We start from the raw sequence: 26,008 nt of genomic DNA, 5'->3' as shown, positions 1-26,008 counted from the left end.
AAAGCACATGAAGAAATTGGAGCACTGTCTTTTTAAACAGGTTACAGATGCATGAATGATATGGCAAATTTGTTTGGTGAAAGTGTAAAATGGCTAACCTTCCTCATTCTTATCAGTTCTTCCTCTTTTTCTGCAGGCTGCTGCTGTTGGACAGTGATAAAAAAAAAAAAAGTTGTTGGTTCATTTAACTGTGTTGAACCTCACTGTTTAACCTTAAAAAAAAAAATGTGAGCAACCTAACTGAATTATTAGCACAAACCTGGGGCTGGTCACCATTCGTGGTGGGTACTGTGACCTCAGTGTGCGTTTTCCTCACCTACATTTAAGAAATAAATTGGTAAAAACATTTCTTGTTAGTAGACTTGTTTCAAGAGACCATTTAGTTTCAAAACACAGCTGCATAAAGTTGGTTTTGAAATGCTGGGTGAACATGCAAAAACCAACATGCAGTCCTCCGGAAAGAGTTAATGACACCGCAGCTCTCCGACAGTCTGTTAGTTAACAGCACATGTACAATAATTCCTTCAGCGTCAGAATTATTTGCATTTGAAACCAGTGCTCTCTAGTGCTTCTGAAGACGGGCTTCCCACTTGCATTAGCTTTGCCAGGCTAATGTTTTCATTTTTCATGTTTTCAAATTTCATTTGCAGCTGGACCTCCCAGTGAAATCCTTACCAAAAGCAACATGCTCAAATTAACACAGACCACCTCAAAACCAGAAAATTATTTGTTATGCACAGGTATTACGTTCACAGAGCCAGTGAGAAGAGACCTATCACGAAAAATCAAACCTAACATCGCAAATTAAGTTCCTTACTGTCCATAGGCAAAGCACCAAGATTGTCTTAGCACTTTAAGGAAAGTATTTTAGGGAAACTGGCTTGCCAAATACTCTAAAGGCAAAAGCATCGGTGGGTGTTAAAAGAAGCGATGCAGCTACGTTTGAGAAAAACAGGGTAAATTTGGCACGTTCAAATCCACAATTTCCTCCCACATCTACATTTAAAGAAAAAATAAAAATCCCGTGTTTAAGCATTTAGGAAAAAACCCTGCAATAAGTGAGATGGGATGAATAGAATTTACTTATTGTCAGTTTAACGCTAGGGAGGGTGAGCAGCTGTACAGGAACAGCATTACAGGAACTATGTGCCACGATGCACACTCCGAAGTGCCATCCTGAAGATCCCTGCAGCATTTTCATTTAAAAATTACTGGTCACACAGGCCACGAAATTTTTTAAAGCAACTGTTCTTTCTTCACCTCCATCTCCCAACCTTAATTAATAGTGATCTCCCCTGGAATATGTCATACAAAACCCACTGCATGGTATGTTATAGCAAAAATGTGGCTCCAGTATGTCGAGAACAGCTAAATATTCAGAGTAATGTGAAAACTGTATCTTGAGGCATAGCCCTCTGCTGCAACACTGGGAGGTTTCAGTCAATAGGATTTGTAGAATATTAAGGACACTGTAATATGAACAATGATTTTTCACATTATTTTCACTTACAAGAACAATACACACAGATCAACATCAGCAGAGGTCTCAGACATTTGTAAAAAGCTCAAATAATGTTTTAAAAAAATTCATTTAAACAATAAACCCCCCAAGGTCTCAACAGTGCCATTCACAACTGAAGTTTTAGTCCAGTTTGCAGAAACATATCAAGAGCTCTCCCAGAGAAAGCCTATCAATGTAAAAAACATTTGCATTCAGATGCTGGGCTGCAGACCAGATCCGTATCACTGATTTCTCTGGAACTGCTCCTGCTGTCGTACCAGGAATCAGCAGAGACAGCTCAGCGATGGGTGAGCTCTAAACTCAGTTACCATGAACTTCTGTGCAGTTCTTGCCAGCTTTTTTAACCATGTATCTGTAAGCTGCATTTAGTTTGACTGCAACCACCAAAACCCAGCCGCTCTGGACCTCCTCCTTCCTTGCACCCGGAGGGTCAGGGCTGGGACTTCCCTGGGACCCAGACCCCCGTACCTCACTCCCACCCGATCCCTGGGCGAGGAATAAACCCCTCGCTGCCCAGGAGGGGAAGATGTACAGAGCTTCTGCTCCGGGGCAGCTTCTAGAGCTGACGCTCCAGCCCGGCACAAGCGCAGCTTCTTCCAAAGAGACTCTGGTCTGACATACCTTTGATGCATCAGCTGGCTCCGGCTTGGCTTTCTCCGATGGGATTTCTTCACGTCTCACATCAGGTTTTGCTGCTTCCTTTTCTACCTTAGAGGCAGCGACGACGTCTTTCGTGTCGGGCTTAGCTGGGACTGGTTCTGCAGCGTGGGTCTGAGCGATGGCCGGGGCAGAGGTGGGACGGGGACTCCTCTCGGGGGTTATCACGGCCACTGCTGAGGTTGGGGGAGAGACAGACAAGGGACAAGGTTCAAAGCGGGCAACGTTTCCAAAGCGCCGGGCAAAGTCCTTCCAAACTACAGTGCTGTCATTTAAAAAGAAAGGCAGGAGGGAAGGGAAAAAAAGAAATAAAGATGTTGAGCAAAGCAGCTTGAGCATTTAGTATGGGAAAGTTGAGATTATTTTCCTTATGGATTAAATAAAATAAAACCCCACAACAGATGGTTTACAAAAAGCAAGCCTGCACTCTGCAGAGAAGCCACACCAGAAAGGCGAATCTACTTTTGACACTGTGCCATCGATTTCTGGGTCCTTCACACACAACAGACACAGAAGTCCATCCCAACGCAGCCGTTAAAACAGAAACACTTATAGCTGAGGTGAGCTCTTGACCCACTGGCATCTCCTCAACCAGAAACGGATGGTTTGTGGAAGGGCAACACAGGCTTTCCCCCATCTCCCCAGTCTTTTCAGCAATTCAGACAAAAAAATAATCAACAAGTATTGCTCTATAAAACTTTACAGCAACTTCCAGGTGGGTTTCAAAGCAGGCTGGGGCTGCGTGTCCGAGGTGGGCATCTCCTGCTGCAGCGCAAGGCACGGCTGCGAGAAGATACCCAGCATCTCCAGATCAGTGACAGTGCAGAAATGAATAGCATGCTGCCAAAACATCATCTTTTCCAAGGATGACAGTCTTAAATACAAGCACTAGGTACACACAAAAATCAACTGCCTACTCCTTTGCTTTGATTCCTTATTTCCCAGACAGTTCCCGATCCCTGAAAAGCCTGACAGCTCCGAAATATTCAAGCTGATACTGTGCGACAAAGCAAGCCCCAATTAATCCACTGTGCGTATCTATAGACGCAATAAGCTATTTAGTTCTCCTGGTGTTGGTTTTTATGGCCATTTGACTAAAAATATACCTAGTCACCTGAAATAATTCCTTTGATGTGGTCTCATATTCCTAAAGTCATAGTTTATACAGCAAGGGTCACACTGTGTAACCTACCCCAGCCAACAGTAGGTCACTAGTGTCCATCCAGCTAGTCAAAGACACTAGAAAATTTGGCATTAAAAAATAAATAGTAATTTTAAGTAACTCCTTAGTAAGAATTCCTGTTTCACTAATGTAACTGCACCTCATCTGTGTGTATGAAACGTGTACAGAATACAGTATCCATGTGGCCAAAACCATACACGATGGAGAGGCAAAAAAGAACCTGATTTTTCAGAGACTGAAATTATACTTTTTAAGACAAACTCCAAGACACCACATCTTGCTGAAAATCCACCCTAAAACTCCAAACCACCATCGCCGGCTCCATCATCTCCCTCACTCTTCAGCACAGCAGTTCATTTCTGTGAGCCAGACATCGTGTCCCGGTGTTATTTATGCCACAGAAGCGGTGACAGCTGCCGGGGAGGTTGTAGAGAGGGACGGTGAGACGGCAGGGACAGTTGGGATTGGGAGGATGCCGGGTGTGCAAAGCTGCTGCGGTGGTACCTGGCTCCTGCGGGACCGGCTCTAGTTCTCTCATCACCATTTTTTCTTCCTCCTCCTCTTCAATTGGGCTAATCTCAACACTGCCAAGAGCACGTTTAGCTAAAAAAGTTATGCAGGTGTTAAAATGCCACCTCGAAGATCAAGTCGCAAAAGAAATACTGCCATCAGTAAATCTGTAGGGCCACCTCTCTTTAAGGACTCCTGATTCTCTCACAGAGCTTCAGAGCATCAAGACATGTGGGAAAAATAATAAAAGATCCTAGGCTTTTCCTTTGATATTCAGCGACGAGTTCTGTGCAGTCCAGAACTGCATTATTTCAGTTATATTTCCTTGATTTACTACCTTCAGCTATTTTGACACATGATGATTTAAACACAGTAAAAAGCGCTGCTCCAAAATATGAGATTTAAAATACCAATCATCGTCACCCCAGCCGAGAAAACAGTCCCTACTGGGAACAAAATCATCAAGAGGAGGAAAAAGTGCAGGAGGTGAATGAGAAGAAGGGGCAGCTGCAGCAGGACACCCCTGGATGTGCTCGGCTCTGACAGTGGCTGCTGTCTGATGTGCTGCAGCCCATCCCATGAAATATCCTCGAGTCCAAGCGCACGGGCTGGTTTAGTGTTTTTCATGATATTCAAGAAAACGGGTGAAGTTCCTAATTACCCCCCTCCACAGCTTCAATCTCCTCTTCCTGCAATGACTAACCAACTCTGCTTTTAATTATGATTAGGGTGGATCTGTCTGCAGCAGTGATGTTGCTCTGAAAAAAAAACCCCAACTAGGGAAGAAGCAGGCTCCCTAGAGAAGAGAAAAAGTAGTGGAGGTGACCTCCAGCAGTCCCGGAGCACACAACCTGATTTTCAGGCACAGCACGTTCCTACAGCTCAGAGGAACAAACCTTACAAAAGAGACAGCAACAGAGGAGCATTAAAAGGCCATTGCACACTCATTTCAACACACAGGCACACAGCCAAGCCATGGCACGGCAACTCCTCGTCCCAACCAGAGGCACACCCCGATAAAGCAGCACTCGCGTATTACAGCACACTTGCAAAGCCGGGTGTGATTTTAATGGCAATGAACACCACTGCAAACGATGCAACCTCTGTCCTACAGCACTGCATCACTTCAACCCAGCAGGTCACAGCACGGGCGGCCGCGGAGCCACACCGATGGCAAACACCGCTGCGGCTGTACCTGACCGTGTCTGCAACAGCTCCGGTAACTTTGGCTTGGCACCAGGAAACTTAACCACCTCTACCTTCTCCTCCTCCTCTTCCTCCTCTGCAATGGGTTTCATTTCAAAAGTTTCAAGAGTGTGTTTGGCTAGAAAGAGGTTTGCATGCATTAATGGAGCAGTTGGAGAACCGCACCGACACACGACGGTCACCACAGCAGAGGAAAGAGCGAGAGGAGATCCCTCTCCAAGGCAGCAGCTGAGAACAGCAAGGAGGTTTTTAAACAGGCAGCTTAATAGTAATTTTTCACTACACAATTGCATATCAGTCTTTGTAGTGCTGACAGGCCCAACAGTGTATCAGATGAGAGGGGGAAAAACACAAATAAGCTTTGCAGGCTTCTTGCCCAGGCAGGGATACGTGGGGACACGCGAACGGCTCTCCAGTGCAGTACTAGGACAGGCTCTGCCTGCAAAGTCTGGGGAGATGCAGGTGCTGGCTGGTAAAATCCAGGAAAAACACATCCAGGCTCCTCTAGATAAAAACCTATATAAAAACTAGCAGCTTTAATTAAATGTACTTGAGTGATCAACTTCAAATCTAAAAATGAAGAACATACAGCCATCCATCCTGGTGTCTTAAATCTCCACCTTCTGTTTTCACAGCGTCAGGCTTTCCCTGCCAGGCAATGCTGACTAGCGAGAATTCAAGACAAGACAGTGGAGGGGAGACAGTCTGCCACACTACTTTATAAAAGCTTGGTCTAGATTTCATACTAGATAAAGAGTGATGTCAAAAGCACGCTGTAAAAAATTCAGGTTGGAAGAAGGGAAGTGGAGCAGTACACAATGCATTTGCATACAGATTATCTCCAGCCCTAATGCACCACAGGCACTCGCTATTTAAGTGATGAAGACTGCAAATATTTGACAACACTGCTGCTGTGATATGCTTATTAGTATTCAAATATGCTGTTGTACCTACACACCTCTTAAGGGCATTAATATTTATTAATAGTACCTATCTTAAGAGAAATATAAGCTCCATGTAGCAGAATGGGTGGCATTTCTCAAACCCTGAAAAAAACCCACAGGAGGCTTAAAAAATGGCAAGCAGGTCCCGGGATGAAGAATTTCAGCAGCTTTACAAGAAGTTTCAAGATCAAACTTTAAAGTTTTCTAATCCACATTTACAAAAACACCCAAGTTTAATAAGGAAACAGTTCTCAAGTGCCACCACATCCTGAACTTTTCTCCACCTCCCCACAAGAATTACAGGCTAACGAGGTGCAAGGCGGAAATTTAACGAGTCTCCCAGAGCTGGGGCTCTGCCGGGCTGTCTGTCCTCTTGACTGCAAAACTGTTCTTGCAAAGAAATGAAAAAAGAAAGCTGCCAGATTTGGTGAAACTGAGTTGTCAGGAACAAGCATGTAAAGGATAGGAAAGGCGCTGCAGAGAGTTGTAGCCACCACCACAGCTATACCTGGCTTCTCTCGGATCTGATCCGCGGGTTTTGGTTCGGGAACCTCAACCACCACCACCTCCTCCTGCTTCTCTTCCTCTGTGGCTCTGAACTCAACTTTTTGAGTCGCACGTTTAGCTGAAGAAACGGGGCACATGTTAACGACTGCCCACACAGCAGATGGAAAAAGGCTGCAGACTTCAACGGGGACAGAAGTGTTACATTCACAGGCTGCTCTTTTCCAAGCCCTGACACTTGGGTGCGGGACTGCAGCGGGGATTCCTCTACTCATCTGGGGTCGTAATGGTCTACAGGGCACGGCCGAGGGGCAACCAACAGTGCCGGTCCCCTCGCCTCCGTGCATCGTGCCTGGGTAACCTCGCACGCCCGGACTACAGGCAAGCAGGCATTTTGCTTTGCTGTGGTACGGAGCTCAAACCAAGCAGCCCTTTCCCTCCCGGCTCTCAGGCATGAAGCCCAGGCTCGGGGTGTCGCTGAGCCCTGTAAACCCACGCCAGGAGCAGGGGCAGCCTAGCTGCTGCTGGCCACGGGTTACTGGGGCAGCCCTGCTCCCTCCCGAGTTGCAGCACGACCTTGGGGCTCAAAGCAACGCTGTTCTTGCTCCATCAGGTGCCCTTGGTGCAAAGGGATGCTCCCCTCGGCCCTGGATCCTCTTGGTGCAAAGGGATGCTCCCCTTCGCCCTGGATCCTAATTTTACAAGCACCCCACGATCCAGATCAAGGGGAGCAAACTTAGGCACTCCCCCTTCTATGCCTCACCTCCTCTAGCCTACTGCTATCTGGCTCTTTTAAAAAGGTGAGGGACGAGCCCACCTGATCGATAATGCCATGAACTTCAACGTTAGCATCGCTTTAACAGGTGCTGAAAAGGTTTCAGACAGTTGTGGCAAAAAATCTCCCCCTCAAGGAAAACTATGTAATTTAAGAAGCTACATTAAACAAAACAAATCCTAGAATAGCTTAATTCCTGACTTGCTAAAAGGAAAATGCGTTGAGATTGAATGAGGAAATATCTTTACAACCAGAACTTTGCCATAAGCCTTCAGCACCCACCTCCTTTTTGTCAGTCAGTTCTTGCTGGTACTATCAGTTTGCATTTTATATCCAGGTCTTGTATTAAAGTGAGAAGTTATGCTTTTTTTTTTTTTTTTTAATTTAGGTAGTATTTAAGGAGTATTTCAGCATCCTGCGGAATCCAGCCATGGAGAAGGAAGAGGCACCTGACACTCACCTCCGTCGAGGCTCCTGGAGGCTCGCTTACTTGCCGTCCGCTCAAACTGTGGAGCGGGTCGATCGATCAAGGCACTCGCTTGCCTCGTCTGCGCCTGCGTCCGGCCGCTGTAGCGGAACTTTGAGCCCAGCGCCAGGAACCTGCTCTTCGGGATGGCCTCGGTGGAAGTCAGCCTGAAAACCACACGCACTATTTAAAAATCATACCTCCACATCTAGGAAGCAGCAGGTAAAGAGAAATTAAAATACAAATTAAAGAAGTCTCCGCATACGCTTGATTAAGAAAACAACACACGCTAACAATAAACCCCACATCTACATAAGCTAGAAGACCTCTGACATACGTATCTTACGGAGCGGAAGCTACCTAGAAATTTATTGCAATATAAATACTTAATGTCTCTGCAACCATGTCACTCCCATTTTTGTGAAACCCTGAGGAACACCGAAGGAGTGTTCATTTACAGCAACTAATCTAAAGCACTAGTTGTTCAAGGTGATCCTACCGTTTAGAAAACCCACCTGAAAAACGTGTGATGTTCAACACATACTTTCCACAGCTTCTTCGCTGCCCGGTAACTTGGTAGCTTGAACCCAATTGTACTTTCATACTGTTCTTGCTGCGGAAAATATAAGTTATTTAGTTATAGCAAGAAACAAATGTAGCAGGAGTCCAGTTGCCAGCCCGTCGACCCGTTCTGCTGCGGCACAAACTGCTGGTCTAGCCCAAAAGCAGCTGAATTCACTCCACAACGTGCAGGAGGAGCTCGGGTCAGAGAAAAGACAAGGCTTGTCCACAAGCCCAGGCATCTCTCAGGATGCACCGGGATTTGCAGAGGAGTGTGCCGTGGGTTTTGCAGCCATTCAGACTCATTTATTCCCCTGTCACACTGCCCAGCTGCAGGACAGGGTCAAAAATTGACTTCCCTGCAAGGCTGGGTGATGGCAGTCGAAGCAGGAGGAAGAAGGAGAGGAGGAAAGAGGCAGAATCCCATTGTAGCCTTTCTCCCCACCGTGTTTCCAGCAGCGAGGCTGCTCCGGGGATCTCCCCGTTCACAAGAGGCAGGGTCAGGGCAGCCACCCCCTGCCTGCTGCCATCTAAGTGAAAAGGGATGTGTCTGTAGGTTTTTTTTTTTTAGTTTTTTTTTTAAGTGAGACAAAGAGCCTTTGTCTCACCCAGTTTCCAAAAAAGGAGTTAGTCCTCTCCCGATCTCAACTGCGAGCTTCCCACCGCTTTCCTCTGGATGCTGGGAATACCACACAGTGCCAGGAGGTGGTGCTGGCTGACACGTTGTTTAAATTGTCACCCGCTGTTTTACAGCTTCAGCAAGGTCAGTGGGCTCTACCTGAACTTACACCAAGCCAAGATCAGAAACCCAATAGAGTGTAAAATGCCCATTCAGAGAAAAGCTTGTTCCCTCCCCCACTTGGTTTTATTGAAGTATACACGTTGGTGATAATCAGAAGGCAATTAAAGAAGACACGAGCACAAAGAAGTCAGAATGTACCTCCCCTGGCCGAATCTTAATAAAGAAGCTGCTGCGTTTGTAGGAAATCTTCAGGACTTTGGGCCAAGGGAAGCGGTTGATTCTCAGTTTATCTTTGTAAACAAGAAGGCCACTGGAACAGACTCCCAGAGTGATATCCACTCCTTCCAAGTCCTGGGAAAGCAGACGAGGATTTAAGCAGTGTCAGGATTACAAGTTTCAGGTCAATGTCTGTCCTCCAAATTACCCCTTTGGTCTTCCCCAGAGGCTCTCCTGAATTCATCTCCCCGCCACCCAGAGCTCAGCTTCCAGCTCCCTACGCAGCCAGGGCCAGGCTCGCTTTTCCTTCACGTTTCTCCTTACAACCTCCTCCCTTCTGCTGATCTCTCCTGCGATGCTGTTTGCTCACAGGGCTGGTCTAGAGTCTATCCTGGGTTTCCCTGAGCAGAGTGGCTCATCTTGCAGGGTCAGAGCCTTATATTCAAAGTTCCTCAGAGTAAGGACCTGTCTACATCAGTAGCTTTGTAAAGCTGTCGGTAATATATAAATAATAAGCAATCGGGAAGAATCACTTCTCTTGCAAGAACGCTTGAGCCATTTCTGTTGTGTGTCTGTGTTTCTGTACCAGTAACCAGCTGATGCCCTAGATCTTTCAAAAGGAGCCTCCTGAAATAGGTAAGCTTGCTCATACAAGGGAAGGATAATCAAGTTACAAAATCCACAGGCAGGTGCACACACGCTGATTCTCACCTTGGCTTGGTGAAGGTCTACTCCATACATAGACAGCTTTTTTGCATTCTCAAGAAATTCCAGGTCTGCTTGGGCTGGAGTCATGGATCTGGGGAAAGAGAGAAAGGGCTTGGTATTCCCGTAACTGTTGCTTTTAGGAGGGGAGAGATCAGACTTCACAAAACCACTTACTCATTACATTTTCTTTTGCTTTCAACATAAATTTGTGCCCAGATCAAGAATTATTAAATTGCTCTGAATACACAAATTTGCGCTTTGAGACATCCTCATAAAACAGATGCACCTTACTTCTGCGAAGCTGTACAGACACCAGAGAAGAAAGCGAGGAAGTGCGGTACGGGGTCCAAAACTTGATTCAGAGGAAGAAACACCAATTCAGCTGCGGGCAGAGGGTGACAGGTACTGCCCTCCCAGACCTCCTGCCTCCAGACCCCCCCAAACCCAACTATTGTTCTCCAAACCAAACGCAAGGACAGCTGAGACCGCTCGGCAGCGATTCCTTCTGGGGCAGACCAGATGAATGAGACTTTTTCTGGGAACAGATGGTACCCTGTCTGCAGGAGGGGCAACACAACACAACTTTGCTTAACAGAAACATCCTGATAATGGAGGCTATTATCAACGTTATTGAAGTGCCCTTGTTAATAAGTTTCTGGTGTACGAGGTACATCTAACAGCTCTGTTGGGAGAGGATTCGGCTGTATACATCTCATTTTGTTCCCTGCTTTGATGTCTTCCTTACTGAGCACTCGCCTGCATCTTGTGTGCGATGTAAATAGAGGTTTTAGTGGTGGGAGACAGGGCAGACAAAGACGACTGTAAGGACAATCCTCTAGGAAAGACCCAGGAGCAGTCGCCACCTCCGATACATGCCTTGTGCTTTGCAAATAAAGTAGCCAGAGACGGAACATGGTTTAACAGATTCTTCCCACTGAAAACCCTCTGACAGTTTAATCTTCATAGAATATGGACCAGAAATTAAACGGGTGCATATTGCTTCCTCTCTCCTGCACTCACAAGCAGATTAAATATAACTATGTCCTATACCTTGAAGTATCTTTCTAATGAAGCCATGAATAATTCAGACGTGATCTGCCACTTCTAGCACAGCTAACAGCCTTTGACTTCAAGTCATGAAGCTTGTCAGCAGCCCCATCCTTATTTTCCCTCATTTCCTCTCCTCTCAGTGCAAATGGAGGGGAATCAATTTAAAGTATTGATTTGCGGGGTTGAGCAAAGTGTTAATTGTAGCTTTGGTCACAGCCGGGGGCACACGTCCACCCTTCCTTACTGCACTCAGGTTATTAGTTCCTGTCTGCCTGCGAGAAGGTCTCATCTTTGCTCTGTTCTCGTTATTAGCGCATCAGCCAGCAGCTTCTCACAGGTCCAGGGGCTGCTGGCTGAAGGCCTCGGTAACACGGAGTGCGTTTACGGGCTTTTTTTTCTCTTAAAACCCAAATGTAGCTCTGGGAGGGTGAAGAAGCTGCTGGCTGGCTGCTCTCTATGCCAGTCCTCTGCGCTGGCAAGCACACAGCTCCGCGCAGCTCCTGCAATCCAAGCGCTCGAGAGCATCTATGAAAATAAGCTCAAAATAAGATGAGGAAGAGGTTTGGTCACTGTCACCCTTTAATCTGGTACCAGGGGGACTCCCAGGAGTCCTTCAACCCTACCTGAACAAGACACATCTGCCCAGGTCACTCCTGGGAAACACGAGGAGGACAGCCTAACTGGAGGTTTGCACCTCCTGCATTATGCGGAATACTTCCACATTATAAAGTGTTACTCATTAAACGTGGCACCAGAAAAGCCCAAACAGGCTGTAGGCTACAGAACATACACAGAGATGGAATCTGCTCCGACCAAATTGCAATCCCAAAACTATATAAATCCCAAAGCAACTATAAAAAAAAAAGACAAAGGGCAAGGTTAAAACAAGCGAACTTTGTACTGCATTTTCACATGAAATAAAACCCACTTCCATGGCTATACTGTTGAAAAAGAGCACTTGTTAAAAAACAATTGCAGACTTTGCATCTGCTTTCTAAAAACATAGCTGCTTCTTCATGCAGGAAAAAAGAATTCCAGCTTGTAGACAGATTTTGTTATAACTTTAAAATATCAGATCTTTTTTATATAGTTGATTCTCTAGTAGCTGAAGATTCACACTTTAATGTTAAAGCTTCTGTTGCCAACGTAACAATCGGTGCAGCAAGAAACCAAAAGCATAAAACAGGTGGGGAAAATACCAGAAAGCCTCACTATTTCCATTATTTCAGGCTGTTCCAGCCACTGCACCTTACCTGTATGTTTTATGAAGCTCCACAACCTTCTCTTCCAGCTCTTTTGTCTGGTTCGGGGCCAATTTAAATTCACTGATATAATCCGGGCTGTGTAGATCAGGATCATAGTCTCCCAACTCGGACTGGACTGTGTACGAACCCAGCAGAGCCAAAGTCGCAAAGGAACAGGGCAGTCGCCCCGTAATGATGTCTTGCCGAAGCTGAAGACACAAGTAATACCTGGGGGGGGGAGAAGGCAAAATACTATTTAGAGAGCACAGAGAAACTTGAGGATCAAACAGAATCTCTTCTTTTATGCCACTGATGAATGCAGAATGATGCTTGTTTCTAATTTCTACCTGTGTTTTTACTTATGGGGTAATATTCCCACGGTAAACAGTGTGGAGGACAGGAGGACTTAAGGTCACCTCCACTCTGCAAAGGAAGTAGAGGACACCTATGATCAGAAAATCTTGTTTTTACAGAAAAACATACTTTTCTATACAAACACACACATGCCAGGATTATAAATGACACTGCTTTACACATGTGGACAACAATGAAGAGCAAAAGCATCCCACACATCAGTAAAAACAACAAAAAAAAAACCCTCCAAACCATTAAGACATCTGAAATCCTTGTTCAAGGATGAAATAGAACCCGAATATTAAAAATTTCTGGTCAATCTTCCAGTTCTTGTTTCCTGAAAGAGCTCACGGCTTGGCTGAGCGAGCTCCCTGGGTGCCCAGCTAACTCACCTGGTTATGTCCTCCGTCAGCTGCGCGGGATCCGGTGGATAAAACTTGACATTGAAGGTAAAATCCCAGGGGCCTCCTGCAATTACAAAGAGGTTGAGAAAAATAAACATGCCAGAACAGCTTTGTGATTGTCAGTTGTTACAAAAAGCTGGGAATATCCAATCTGATCTTCAAAATACAGCCAGTGGGTCATAATACTGATTTTGATACTGTTCGCTCGCACAGGTAGCTGCTGCTTAAGCAGATGGTATAAGATACGATTTCATTTACAGGAGCTAAGATACAAGCAGGAGAAAACAAAGCAGGACAGGTGACTGAATACACGTGAATAAACCACAACTTGCGGAAAAAAATTAAATTCATTGCTAAGAGGCTAAATTACTCACATATATTTTCACTGATGGAAAAAAAAAAAAGATTCACGAAGAGAGGTCAGGCGTGTGCTATAGGTTAATGAATTAGTATTGTTTTATCACTCGCCCCAATTTTCAAATTTCTCGTAAGGAGCAGATGTGCTAATTCACTCAGCAGCCTAATGCACTGTGGTCGGGTGGTCAGACCACAGCTTAAAGGCAGCACAATATGAGCATCAATCTCTGGAAGACACAGCAAGCACCAAGACAGAAAGAGCTTTACAAGTCCAGACCTAAATGCTTTAATACAGCTTGTTGCAAACCTTGTACAGCACCATTACAGGCATTAACTGGAGTGAGAATCCACATAATCACACCTAGAACTGGCATTATTTGTGGTATGGACAGTCTAGGTGACACAGCTGAAGGGGTTACTCCCTCTTTTCCTTGAAAATACCACGTTTACCCACAGAAAACAGTCCTGGCTGACCCATTAAGCACTCAAAGTAATTTTCATAGTTACAACTCCCCCCTGCTGTGCCCCCTTTAACACTAGTCCGAAATAATATTTACTTCAGAAAAAGAAGATATCCCTGCGCTTAACTTGCTCAGAGATTTATCGCAGGAAGGAGGGGGGAGGTAGCGTTCATGGATTTACTTCTTACGCAACGCCATAACTGGGATTAAACGCATGGCATGTTGTTTTCATTATATACAGTTCAAAACAAGTTATTCCAAGAAGACATTTTAGGTAGCAAAGGTTTCCTACGTATTGCAAGGAGGATGCAGAGACTGACTCCCTATATATATATATACAACAACATATATTGTGTACACATATTCATATGTACATTCAACATATATTCAAGTAAACTCAAATAATTTGCCATTTAACCCATGTCAGGGGACTAGATTCCATAGGAGGTTGCTCATTACACTTAGGAGCTGAATTTTACCTGCACGGCAGGAGCAGCTCATGCCCTTCACACACATCCTGCTATCGATTCAAAGAGGAGTTGATAAGAGCAGAAGCTGTTCTTACTCCATTTCCCCCTCAATCTGTACTTAATGGCACACTTTGTGCTGCGCCCCCCACCAAAAGCGAATGTAAAAGAGTATTTTACTTTCGTAAAACAGTATTTTACTTTCAAAGCAGTCAGACTTGCTCCTCAGAGAAAACAAAAGCCTCTAAAATTTATTTGACGCTGTCCTCATCTTGAACTAATTCAGTGCTAGCAGACCTCAAAATACAATTTTGGAGGGCATCTGATATTTGCCCTGATACTACTCGAGCCATTTATCATTCCAGTACCCCTATGTGGACCCCGAAACAGCCTCAAGAGTCCATAAAACCTTCCTACAGCATGCAATTTTGCTCGGGCTCTCCCCATCTCCTTTGAGATTTAAATGGTTCCCATTGACACCTCTTTTCCCATCCTCCAACAGGGAGCAGATCTCCCATTTCAGCGTCGCATGGTAGCAAGGACAACACGGGTTTGCATAGGGCGAACACACCCCAAGCTATGTTTTCCCAAGGAAATTACATTTTTTTTCCTAAATCTAGAGCATCTCTAAGTACTTAAGACGACAAAGGATGCACAGACTGTTTGAACTTGTGCTGATCCCCGCCAGACACCCTCACTTGAACTCTCACCCATCCTTCGGCCCCCCAGATCACCCGCCAAAGCCACGCTTATTTAGGAAAAGAGGGAGAAACCACACACACCCACGTGATAAACTCAATCTACTTACCGTGAACCTGTTTTTTTATTTCTTTGGCAGGATCCAGCCACGTCTGTAAGAGGATAAAAACATTCACAGTTTAACAGACGTTCCAGAAACACCACAGAAAACTGCAATTTGCTAAAAATATGGCAAAAAGACAACATTTGACACGAATGCAGCCATGGAAACTGGAGAGACGGTGCATTTTTTACAACTTTTACTCGAGTCTGTGGTCTCGGTGGGTGCACCCTTCACCTACCAGGTACTCGTAGGAGAGGCACGAGGAACAGGAGGGGAAAAAAAAGAAGCAGCATATTAGGGCTGCAAGTACATAGCAGCAGGTACGGTCGCAGCCACATCCAGCTATGAGGGGCAATTGTGCAACACGTTTTTTTTCTCCAGCACCTTCAAAAAGAGGCAAATAGGATGTTTGCATTCATTTTAGGCACCCTGTCTCCATACTTACCCTATTCAGAACAAAGATTACCAAGACTTTCTATTATTAGCTATGGTTTTTAATGACCTAATCACTGAAATACGAGTGAAAACATCCAATTGCTGGGGAAGGCTGGAATATTTTACAGGAGCGTGACATAAACGTCATCTCTTTTAAGTGTGACTCAAGTTTCTAGTAATTATCTCAGCTACAAATTTAGAAATATATTCTTTTTTTTCCCCCCACTGTCATTTGGGGTTTTGCGGGATGGTGGTGCAACATAAGCCTCAAAAACAACTCGCTGTTTTTGCCAGCACAGTCTGAGCAACTCCTGGCACGTCAAGACTGAGCCTTTCCCTCTGCAGAGGTCAGGGTTTGCCCCACTGAAGGCAACGGCGTGGTGCTAACAGCCCTCCTGGAGAGGCTACAATAAACCACCTTCTTCATTTTCACGAGCCCTGAGCGGGGTTTGCACTTCCAGGTCTCCCGAGGTGAAGGAATTAACTCATTGAATCCCCCAGGCTAATCTGTCTTGGCCAGAAGGACACGTAACTCCATGGCAGGGAGACAGCGATACTTACATTTAATCTTATCTTTTTACACGTTTGCCCCTCTAACCTATAAAACTGGGGATACAAAATCCATTTGAAAGGTAGACATGCCACTTGCTGTCTTTTTAGGGCCACTGTTTTAAGCAGAGCATCTCTACAGCCACGCTGGTGCCACGACTGCTTGTTACCGCAGGGATTACGGATGGGTTTCGGGCAGCCGAGCCCAGAGTGCAGTCATGCATCCTCTGCACTCACCCTGCCTGATCCAGCAGACAACGATGGGTACAGCAATTAACGGCACTTTTATCCACACTGTGTCATCAATCAGTGGGAAACAATCCTCCCTTTCAGAGCAGCATGAGCATCAAGCTCCTTCGGTGCTGATCAGCTGCTCTATCCACTGTCACCATCTCCTATTCCCATGTGGGAAAATGTCCGGCCCCAGGAAGGTTTATTCCCTAAATATCAAGGTGGAAAAGCCCGCATACAACTATCCCCTGTCCAGGAATACACACGTGCATCTCTGCCTGCTCCTCACAGCTGTGGATGAGGTGCAGAAGCTCATCCGTTGGTTTCCTATTAAGATCATTTCTACCTGTGAATCAGTGTCAGGTCTTGTTTGAAGTTACAGCAAGAGAGAGATGGAGCTTCAGATTTCAAAGGTCAATGAAACATAACCAGAAAGATTCCAAAAAAACCCCAAAAATGGATTTTTCCCTCATCAGAGCAAAACAGACTTCCACCGAGCAGCTTACTCTGCACTGGAGCTAAACCCATGCACTGGAGCTTTACCTTCCTTACCTCCCAGCTCTGGGACACAAATCTGACAAAACTATCTGTTTTCAGTCCCTACGGTTAAAAAGCTGCACAGTCCCGTAGCCCTCGCCGGCTGGGGGGGAAGGAGGTGCACGCTTCTGCTTTCGGAAGAATTGACACCAGCACGCCTGGACATGAGAAGAGCAAGTCCCGGGGGTCCAGGAGATGCAGCGGTGAGCTACCCACAGCACAACTGTGAGCAGATGAGCTGCTCCAGCTGAACTCTTTTTGCACTTAACTGGATCTAAAAGTACACCTATCCCTCCCTCTGAAAGCACAACAAACTCCTAGAGTAAAAAATCCAGGCTATATACATGGAAGCAAATTTCACACACAAGAAAAGACAAGACACCAGAGACAGTAAAACAAACCCAAGACAGAGCTCTGCCTGCCTCAAATAGCGACAGGGTGTTACTTTGCCTGTCTATTAAAAATTCACACTTGCAATTATTGAGTATTTAATGACAAATACGTCTGTCAGCCCGTAAGCAGTTGCTATAGGTGAAGCATGGGAATAGTCAGAACGTGGACCAACGTAACTGGTCTAAAGGACATAAAAGTGGGCCCTTGATTTCAATTTAGCAGTTTTGGCTAGTTTAATTAAACAGAGCTTGAGAAATTGCTTGAGTTAAAGCGTAACCAAGGGTTTAAAAGATAAGACACGGCTTGAGTCTAACCAAACAAAGACCTTAAACTGAAACCATCTGAGTAAGAGTTTTGGTATGAAGAGTCACGCGGGTTTTTTCACAGGGCAAAGCCTCGACTCAAAACTGCTCTGGATGGCTCCGACCAAACCTTACAAAAAATGACACCAGTGCCAGGGCAGCCAGCTTTTACTCCTCCTGACTGCTCAACCTTATGCCTTTGGTGAACACAGGTTCCAGGACTGTGAAGTTCCCCTGCAGTGTGTTGACATTCAGGCTCATCTTCTATAGCCTAAAAGTAGTTAACCTATTCTTAAAAATCACAATAAAAAAATCCTGCTGCTTTTCTAGAGTGAGAAAAGCCTTATCTTCCCCTAACTTCTTGAGCTATAGCTTTACAAATTAATGGCATCATTTTGCAGTAAACTAATACAATTAATTTTCTCCAGGTGAAGATGCAAGTTCACATAGCTTTTTTACTAAAATCCACACTCCTGTAGTCGTTTATTCACAATTTCTGCCTCTGTGATGACCCTCTTAGTCCTTTTTTGGGGAGGACACCAAAAAGAGTTTTAAGAAGAGCTTCTGTACCACCTCCTCCCCAGGGGAGATGATCCTTCAGAAGAGCTGAACCCACCAGGTAAAGAACACCATGCCACAGTAGCTGCTTACCCTGGAGCTCGGCGTGTCCCATATGGCCAAACCAAAGTAGTCTTCTTCCAGGAGATTGAGGTGGTCACAAACTTTTTTAAGTAGATCCTGCCCCTTGGCATGTTTCTGCAAATAGACAAAAGAAATTCTGTAGGACAGGCTGGTTTTTGCCTGCCCTTGTTCACGGGAGAGGCGAGAAAGGGAATGTAATCAAACCACGCTGTACACTATCAAGATGGGAAAAAAGTCCAGAGCAGCTCAAAATCGGATCTCCTGGCTGTTTCTGAGCAAGCACCCCTTACAGGAAAGAGCATCAGGCATAAAATTCAAACCAGAGAAGCAATGGGAACTGCAGTGGGTCTCTGCTACTACGAGCTCTGTGTCTGAAGCCCCCCCAAGCTGAGCTTCTCAACACAACTCGACAAACACCGAGGATTTGTATGGTTTTCCCTCCCAAAGTACATCTACTGCACTGGTATATCCCAGCTCCAGGGTGTCAGACAATCAGGCACTGATCAAAAGATGATCAACGTGGGGTATAAAACTGCTGCTACAACCCACTGCTATAGTCCCCAATTTTGGGAGCCACCTGACTTATTGGTGCACAAAAGAAAGAGCAGCTTAGAACAAAAGACCATCATTTCTGTGGCCTTTTCATCAACCCGATCTGATGATGAAACCCAGCTTCTCCAGTTTTGCCTTATGCACCCAAAGCTGCTTAACACACAACTTCTTGCCTCCAGAAATACACTTTAAGCATTCCCATCTCCTCTTTTTTTTTTTTTTTCTCCAAATCCTGCAGAAGTGAACTGGCCCTAGGAACAGATACCCTTTTAGTCCAAAAGCATGAAGAAAACATCCCTGAGGCACAAAACTATGGTAACCAGAAGCAGCTAATTCTATTGGAGGCTTTGCTAAAAAGAAAGTGCCATTCCAGTGATGCAAAATAAGCTTTACTAATGCATCGCTTGTGCCCGCATCTCTCCTTTTAGTCATATTTGCACGGCAACTGATCCAAGACCAGAGCCTTGTTTTATTCCAGTCCGTCAGCTGTAAGGTCCTTACTGCATATGTTGGTTTTTTTGTAATGGTTGGACTTGATGATCTTACAGGTCTTTTCCAACCTTAGTGATTCTGTGATTCTGTTGTGCATGTGTTAGCCTGGATATTCCTCAAAGAATTGGCACTTAAAGACATGTAAGAATTAAAAACCTTCCATGGCCCTCAACTGGAAAGGATGCCTGAAAGCACTTACTCTTCTTGGATAAAGGCATTTGGGCTGGTCTTTGCCTAGACCTTTGCAATTCCTTCCCAATTAAGTCTTAATAAAGTCTCAAAAGGCTAAAGCAGGATGATATTGGCATTACAGCCAAGGGTACTTGTCAAGAGGGTCCCACCGACACAGTAGCCCCTCCTAATCCTCTCCGCAGTGCCCATCACTGCTCTCTGGACCTACAGAAAGAGACTTCTAACATCCTGCTCAAGTCAGGACCAACCGCACCACCACCAGCTCTCCCACCAACGGTGTCCGTGCAGCCTGCCGGCATTTGAAGGCATTGCTGCAGCAAACTCACACACAAAGCCACAGCAAGCCGACGCTGGCGGAGATGCTGCCACCAACACTTGGGGGAATAGTTTCTTTTCAGTGGCTGCACACAAAATCCCTGGCAAAGGCTGGCTGGAGGTGGGGAAGGCGAACGGGGCGGTGATGCTCCGAGCTGATCCCAGGCAGCAACAGCAGTGACGCTGTTACACAAACGGCTGGCGCTGACCTACTTGCCCAGGATCACCCAAGGTAACTGGTATCACAAGGAGCCCTGGGCCCAGATAGCCTCTCCTGGCCCATTTAGCCAGCGGGACTGGGGAAAAACAAGCTGATGGAAGTATGCTCGAATGGTAAGTACCAGATTATTAATATTCTGGACAAGTGCTTCAATACTGAAATGGGGATTTCTGCGAGCTTTTTATTGCCCTGACAGCAAGACGGCCCTGTGAAAGAATGCACAAAATAAAGCAGAAGAAAAGCTCTCAGATGAAGGGGTTTGCAGTGCTGTAAGTAAACAATAATTTTAAATTGTTTACTGCAAATATATTCAACTGCAGGCTAAACACAGCATGTTTTTCTTTACATCCAAGCTCCAGGAGTTATGTTAGCCAGCAACCTGGTAGGCAAATGCACCTTGGGTGAACAGAAAAGCACAAATCAACTTGACAACCCATTTTATTCAAAGGAAAGGGGCAGAAGATATTTAGGCAATCCCAACCTAACACAAAAACCTAAACTCTAATCTGAGATACAAATGAGAGAGAAGATCAACAGCAAGTAAGATGACTTTTTTTTTAAAACTTCCCCCCACCTTTACAAAGCAAGGCACTCTGGAAATTGCAGAACAATTTAAAAAAAAAAAAAAAAAGATTCCTAGGCACCCAAAGATTTTTACAACACACTAAATAAGTTGTTATAGCTTACAGCAAGATTATTCTGCAGTAAAGCCTGTCATGTAATTCACTGACAGCAACTTAGGTCTCTATTAAACAGCGTTTGTGCTGATTTTTCAAGGGGAGGAGAAGGGAGAGGGAGAAGAGGAGAAGCACAAACAAACCCCAAAAGTACTTACATCCATGGCACACTCAAAAATGGTGTCATCCAGCAAGACAACTTTGCAGTACATGTTTCTGTGTCTTTTTACTGCTTTCTGGGCAGCTTTCAAATCCTTGTCTGCTTTGGTCTCTGGAGTCTCTTGTTTCAGCTCTGCCTTGGCGCACTCTTCCTTCGCTTCCCCTCCTTCCTTGCCCCCGAGGTCTCTGCTGTCCAGCTCCTGGTCGTCCCTCCTCTCCTCCTGCGCAGGCTGAAACCCCCACATCACCCAAGTTGCAATTTAGACGTGTCAGGCAAAAAAAAAACCACCACGTGAAACAAGCATTGCATAGGTGAGCTACAGGGTTGGGATCTCACCCCACAATTAGGTGTGTATCTCAGGACCTGGAGCAGCAGCTTGCGTGAGCAAGGTAATGATGCTGATTTTTAAAGCCCTTCAAGTCATTGTCAAGTCTTCATTTAATAAAGGATATAATAAAAAAGGAAAACGGGTTGATTAGAGAAATCAGGGCAGATTACATCATGCAAATCTTCATGGTCTTAATGACAGCACCTTTTGGACTAGTAAGTTTTTCCCTTCCTAGGCCAGACCCCCAGAGCACCCACTGCACGGGCCCCCGCGCTCCCACTGCCGCCCTGGGCGATGGGCTTTGCTCCAGTGCACCGGCCCTCAGTATGGCAGCAGTGGTATTAAAAGGGGGGGTCCGTGCTGAGAATTCATGGCTGTCTGAGCTGACCGAGCAGCTCTCTGCCACCAAAATGGGAAGGCAGCCTTCATACCACTCTCCCTTTGCCTACTGAAGCACTTTGCAAGCCAGTTCAATTCACTAAAATAGCGGAAAGAGATGCCTTTTGGGGACAGGCAGAGGAAGGAAGCTGGGGTTTTTTTCTACTGCCATTTCAGCAGGTTAAATGAGTTCACAGCAGGCTCTGACAAGTGCTGGAAGTGGCTCAATGCAGCAGGAGCACGCAGTCGCGGCAGAGGAAGAGCAAAACCCTGTCTTTTCAGTCCATCACATCTCATGAAATCACACCCAGGCACAACCGCACGGAGGTATTTAAAAACTAAATAATGTCCACAAGCTGCTGACTTCTGTTCCAGCAAGGCCGAGACAATCGGGAGCAGAGAATCAGTCAAAGCTCGTAATGCCCGTCGGTCAGCATTTATCAAACAGGCAGCACCTCGCAAATGCTTTCACAGCAGAAATATCTGCCGAGTGTCACAGTTCAAAAAGCCATTGACGTTGATCTAAAATAAGAACTAAAAACCCCACAAATGCTTCGTCTGAAATGAACAGCCCATGGTGAAGGAAGGCTGTGGGTGCATGCTCACACGTGCTCAGAAGCAGCAAATCAAAGCTAAATAGAGAAAGAAATAATGCATTTCCTCTTGAAGGCACAATTTCTGGGCTGAAATTGCACAAAAATTTCCAGCTCCTCCCCATTCTGCTAATCCCAACCCTCAGAGGTACAAAACACGAGCAGAGATCATCCCATGGTTTTCACAGGCTCAGAATTTTGGAGAAAGAAAGAAAAAGGTGTTACCTACTACCTTCTCTACAACTTTGTAATTTTAAGGTGGTGGATTTACAAGTAATGCCTACAGCTGGCAATGCTCTAACTTGTAAAGTATTGCTCCGAAAGTCGGTTGCAACCTAGAGTTTGCAGACATGTAACACCTCTCTGGAGCCCAAACGTTAAGGTAGCAGGGTAGGTAACCCAGATTTTATCACTAAGGCACTACGACTCCAGCAATACATGCAGGTTTGTTGGGTTTTAAGAAAACTGCATTTCAGGAGAAGGGGCACCCGCCTTTCTCTAACTCTGGGTAACCGCACTAGCCATGGCAGAGCTGCAATTACCCAAGACACCCACCAAGGAGTAAGAGGGGGTACCCAATACCCCCAAATCAATGACCAGCTGCAGCTCTGTGAATGTCTCCCTGTGGGTGTGTCTGCCTCAGTTTCTACCATGCTTTAAAAACTTTAAATTTTGCATGAAGAATGACCCTGGCTGTAAAGAGTAGAAATCAGACGGCTACCAAGAGCTGCGCTCAGCCCATGTGCTGTGCTGGAAACACTGTCTACATGACACATAAGCAGAAAATATTTGTATTTGGCAGGCTCAGCGCCAGCCTGGACTGAACAGATGACCAAGTCCTGAAATGCCACGCTTGCGCTCCTTGAAGTTGAAGAAACCCCTTCCCAAATCCACGTCCTCTTGCAAACCCTACCTCACGCCACTGACCTGCCTTTATTCTGCACACCCAAGGACATCCCGACAAGCAACCGCTCTGTCGTGAATTATGAGTTTGAACCCCAGTTCTGATGTGACTTCCCACGCCTCAGCAGAGTAAACAGTCAGCACAGGGCGTTTTAATTTATGCTGTGAAGCGTGAGCACAATTTCAGGAGCAGGTACTTTGCAGGACAGTCTGATACAGGAATACAAGAGTGGGAAGTACGCGATGCAACACAGGGAGCTGACAAGAGCCTTTTTAGCATCTCGTGAGTTTTTCTGATCAAGCTAACCATCCTAGGATATGAAGTGTTTATAGTTCTGGCTAAAAAGACACATTTTCAAGAACAGAAGGGAGCACGCCACATGGAGCAGGGTGTTTTACCTGTGTTTCTGCACTGCTTAAGGAATGGAGATCTAGTGATGGATCGGTTTTGAGCTCAGGCTCAGGAGCGGCAATTGGGGCTTTCACCAGGATGTCATCATCAGGGCTGGCTCCTAATCCTGGGTCTTTCTGGTCACCTCCCGCCTCTTTAGGAGCATCAGTGTCTTTGTCCTCTTCGGACACCTGAGACTTGGGCCTCCTGAGAAAGGATGAGAAGAGGCGGGAGAGACCCCGGCCCTCAGAGGTGCGGCGCTCCTTCTTGCTCTGCTCCTCGTGCGTGGGTGTATCGCCGTTGGAGGCCTTCTGCTTCTGCCCCGCTGCAGGCTGTCCCTCCGACGTCTGCTGAGCCCCTTCTTCTAGGGAAGCCTCTTGCTTTTGTGTTTCAGAAGCTCCTTCCTCCTCCTTGGCTTGCTGCTGCTCCGAATTGTCGGCGTCCGCTGCTAGACTCTTCTCTGTTGTCATGATGATGCTGTAACAGAGGTGGGAAAGGTCTCAGTCAAGAGCTTTCCAACATTTAAGTCTGCATTAAGCTATTCAAACCAAGCCACCAGCACAGACACACCACGTTGCCCGGTCATACCACCCTGTCCTGCCAACTCCCGCCTACAAAGTCATTAAGAGCAAACAAATCATTCATTTTGCTAAGGTTTGCTTTGATAGAAACATCTCTATCGACGTTTTCCCATGCATCTTCCACCATTTAGACGATGCTGACTCCAAACCGCTAAATGCCCTGGCCCCAGGTCTGCAGCCTGGTAAGAGCAAATGATTAAAAAAATGGAAACAAGATTAGGGAAAAGGGGAGGAAGATGGCAGAGGGTCTTGCTCCACAGGGCTGTCTTGAGGGTCCTCTCTTCCTCCAAGTCCCTGTTCTCCTCTGGCAGCACTGGCTGTGGGAGCAGAGCAGATGAGAATCACAGAAGCATTTAAGTTGGTAAAGACCTTTAAGATCATCGAGTCCAACCATATGAGGACATGCACATGACCAGGCAACCTTCCTCCTACCATGCCATGCCAAAACCCCAGACGGCCTGCGATGGCTTGCAGCGTTACAGCATCCTTCTCCACCACTGCAAATGGAAGGAGAAATCTGCTACTTGAGAGTCAAAAATTGCATGTCCACAACAAATTTTAACAGCTTCTCGCTTCTAAATCTCTCTGAAAGAGGCCACAGAGCCTCACCATGAACTAAAAAGGGGGTATCTAAACATGATGAACCACACCGCTGCTCTGCTCGGGGCGGGACTCATCAATGTTGATCAACTAGGTAGATCTGCACAAGACAGGTCCAGTGGAACCGAGTAGGCTTCAGGATTCATGAGATCTTTGCACTGCACATTGGAAAAACGTAAAATGAAAAGGCTTCCAAACAATGCCCATAATGGAGAGCAGATTTCTTCAGAGCCTGTGCTATTAAGCTGATGCAATGTTTATTTCAACTTTAGCCTGGGCTGTTGACACAAAAAGATGGAAATCACATGAGAAGAGTATCTATTTAAGGTATAAAGAGGACCCAAAATAATCATGCTTTAGAGAGGATAGAACTAATCTTTGCACGTTGCATCACATGTATCTGCAGCAATAAATTGCCACTGCTTAGACAGAGCAAATAGCATATAATCCAATATGCCTTTCAATCTCGCCAGCCCAAGCCTCAGCATACAAACATTTGCTCAAAATGCACACTTAAAATTAAGAAACATTTCAAGATGTCACCATCCGACATATTATTGCATTCAACAGTTTTAATTTAACTCATCCTGATTGCCAAAATAACCAGAGTGCTTGAAAGAGAAAAGCCCTCCTAGCTTTCCAAAGTACCCTTCCCCTGCATTTAATGCAAAAGCTCAATATTACTCCTAATGCTGTGGTTAAAACAAAGCAGAATTAGAGACCTTCACTGCATTTGTTTCTCCAGCAACACCAGTTTCCTGAGTTTACGAGGTTTGGTTTGGGTTGGGTTTTGTTTTTTGCATTTTTTTCTTGCAAGGAGGGCTTTTGGAAAAGCAGGGACGGTAACCCACAGGGTCTGTGCTCCCATCGGAGTGATTTGGAGCTGCGCGAGATTTCGGACAGGCTCTCTGAACTCTCTGAAACCTCTTCACTTGGACTTAGCCCCACCAGCCAGCTTTGGGGATGAGCTGCAGGGCCCATTTTAGTCTGGTCTCCTGCAGAAGCCAGGCTTACAGCATCATACCCTACTCATGATCTTCCCCTGGGTGAGCCTCTCTGGCTTTCTCCAAACCCAACAGAGAGGTGGAGGCCACTGAAACAGCAGCTTTCTACCTGCACTGAGAAAACGGGCATCCGAGGAGACAGCCTGCACGGGCATCCGCAGGCACCTGATGCACCAGGGACGCTGCAAGGCAAAGATGCTGCCGAAACCCAGGTGTGTCAAAGCTCCGAGCTAGACAGAGACGCAGACGTGCACAAAACCACACTGCATCGGCTCTCCTCCTCCGGTGCTTTGTGCAGGAGAAGACAGGACAGCTTGGCATAGCCCAACCAAGGCAGTGAGAGCACGTGAAGGTAATTCTCTGAAACGCTGCTGAGTCAGACATTATGTCACCTCGCTTC

At 45.9% G+C, this 26,008-nt stretch overlaps 1 protein-coding gene across 11 annotated transcripts in view; it reads right to left on the bottom strand.

Moving 5' to 3' along the window:
- Nucleotides 1–23,893, bottom strand: part of EPB41 (erythrocyte membrane protein band 4.1) — a 48,794-nt gene extending 24,901 nt beyond the window's left edge. For 3 of the 11 annotated variants that reach the window (XM_059830814.1, XM_059830815.1, XM_059830816.1), the window contains exons 1-13: nucleotides 23,432–23,893; nucleotides 20,829–21,059; nucleotides 18,232–18,336; nucleotides 15,140–15,182; nucleotides 13,035–13,110; nucleotides 12,298–12,516; nucleotides 9,998–10,085; nucleotides 9,269–9,421; nucleotides 8,283–8,380; nucleotides 7,762–7,934; nucleotides 2,144–2,355; nucleotides 260–316; nucleotides 99–140 (exon numbers count right to left, since the gene is read on the bottom strand). In XM_059830814.1, coding sequence (XP_059686797.1) covers nucleotides 99–140; nucleotides 260–316; nucleotides 2,144–2,355; nucleotides 7,762–7,934; nucleotides 8,283–8,380; nucleotides 9,269–9,421; nucleotides 9,998–10,085; nucleotides 12,298–12,516; nucleotides 13,035–13,110; nucleotides 15,140–15,182; nucleotides 18,232–18,336; nucleotides 20,829–21,059; nucleotides 23,432–23,893 — 1,959 coding nt within the window. Of the gene's footprint in view, nucleotides 1–98; nucleotides 141–259; nucleotides 317–2,143; nucleotides 2,356–5,067; nucleotides 5,197–6,530; nucleotides 6,648–7,761; nucleotides 7,935–8,282; nucleotides 8,381–9,268; nucleotides 9,422–9,997; nucleotides 10,086–12,297; nucleotides 12,517–13,034; nucleotides 13,111–15,139; nucleotides 15,183–18,231; nucleotides 18,337–20,828; nucleotides 21,060–23,431 lie in introns of all 11 variants that reach the window. The other 8 variants (XM_059830817.1, XM_059830818.1, XM_059830819.1 and 5 more) reach the window with 7 other exon arrangements.
- Nucleotides 23,894–26,008: the final 2,115 nt, after the last annotated feature.

The sequence above is a fragment of the Gavia stellata genome, chromosome 29 (genome assembly GCF_030936135.1).
Source record: "Gavia stellata isolate bGavSte3 chromosome 29, bGavSte3.hap2, whole genome shotgun sequence".
Taxonomy (NCBI): domain Eukaryota; kingdom Metazoa; phylum Chordata; class Aves; order Gaviiformes; family Gaviidae; genus Gavia; species Gavia stellata.
The sequence above is the reverse complement of the archived record's forward strand: the minus strand, read 5'-3'. Positions and strand labels throughout refer to the sequence as shown.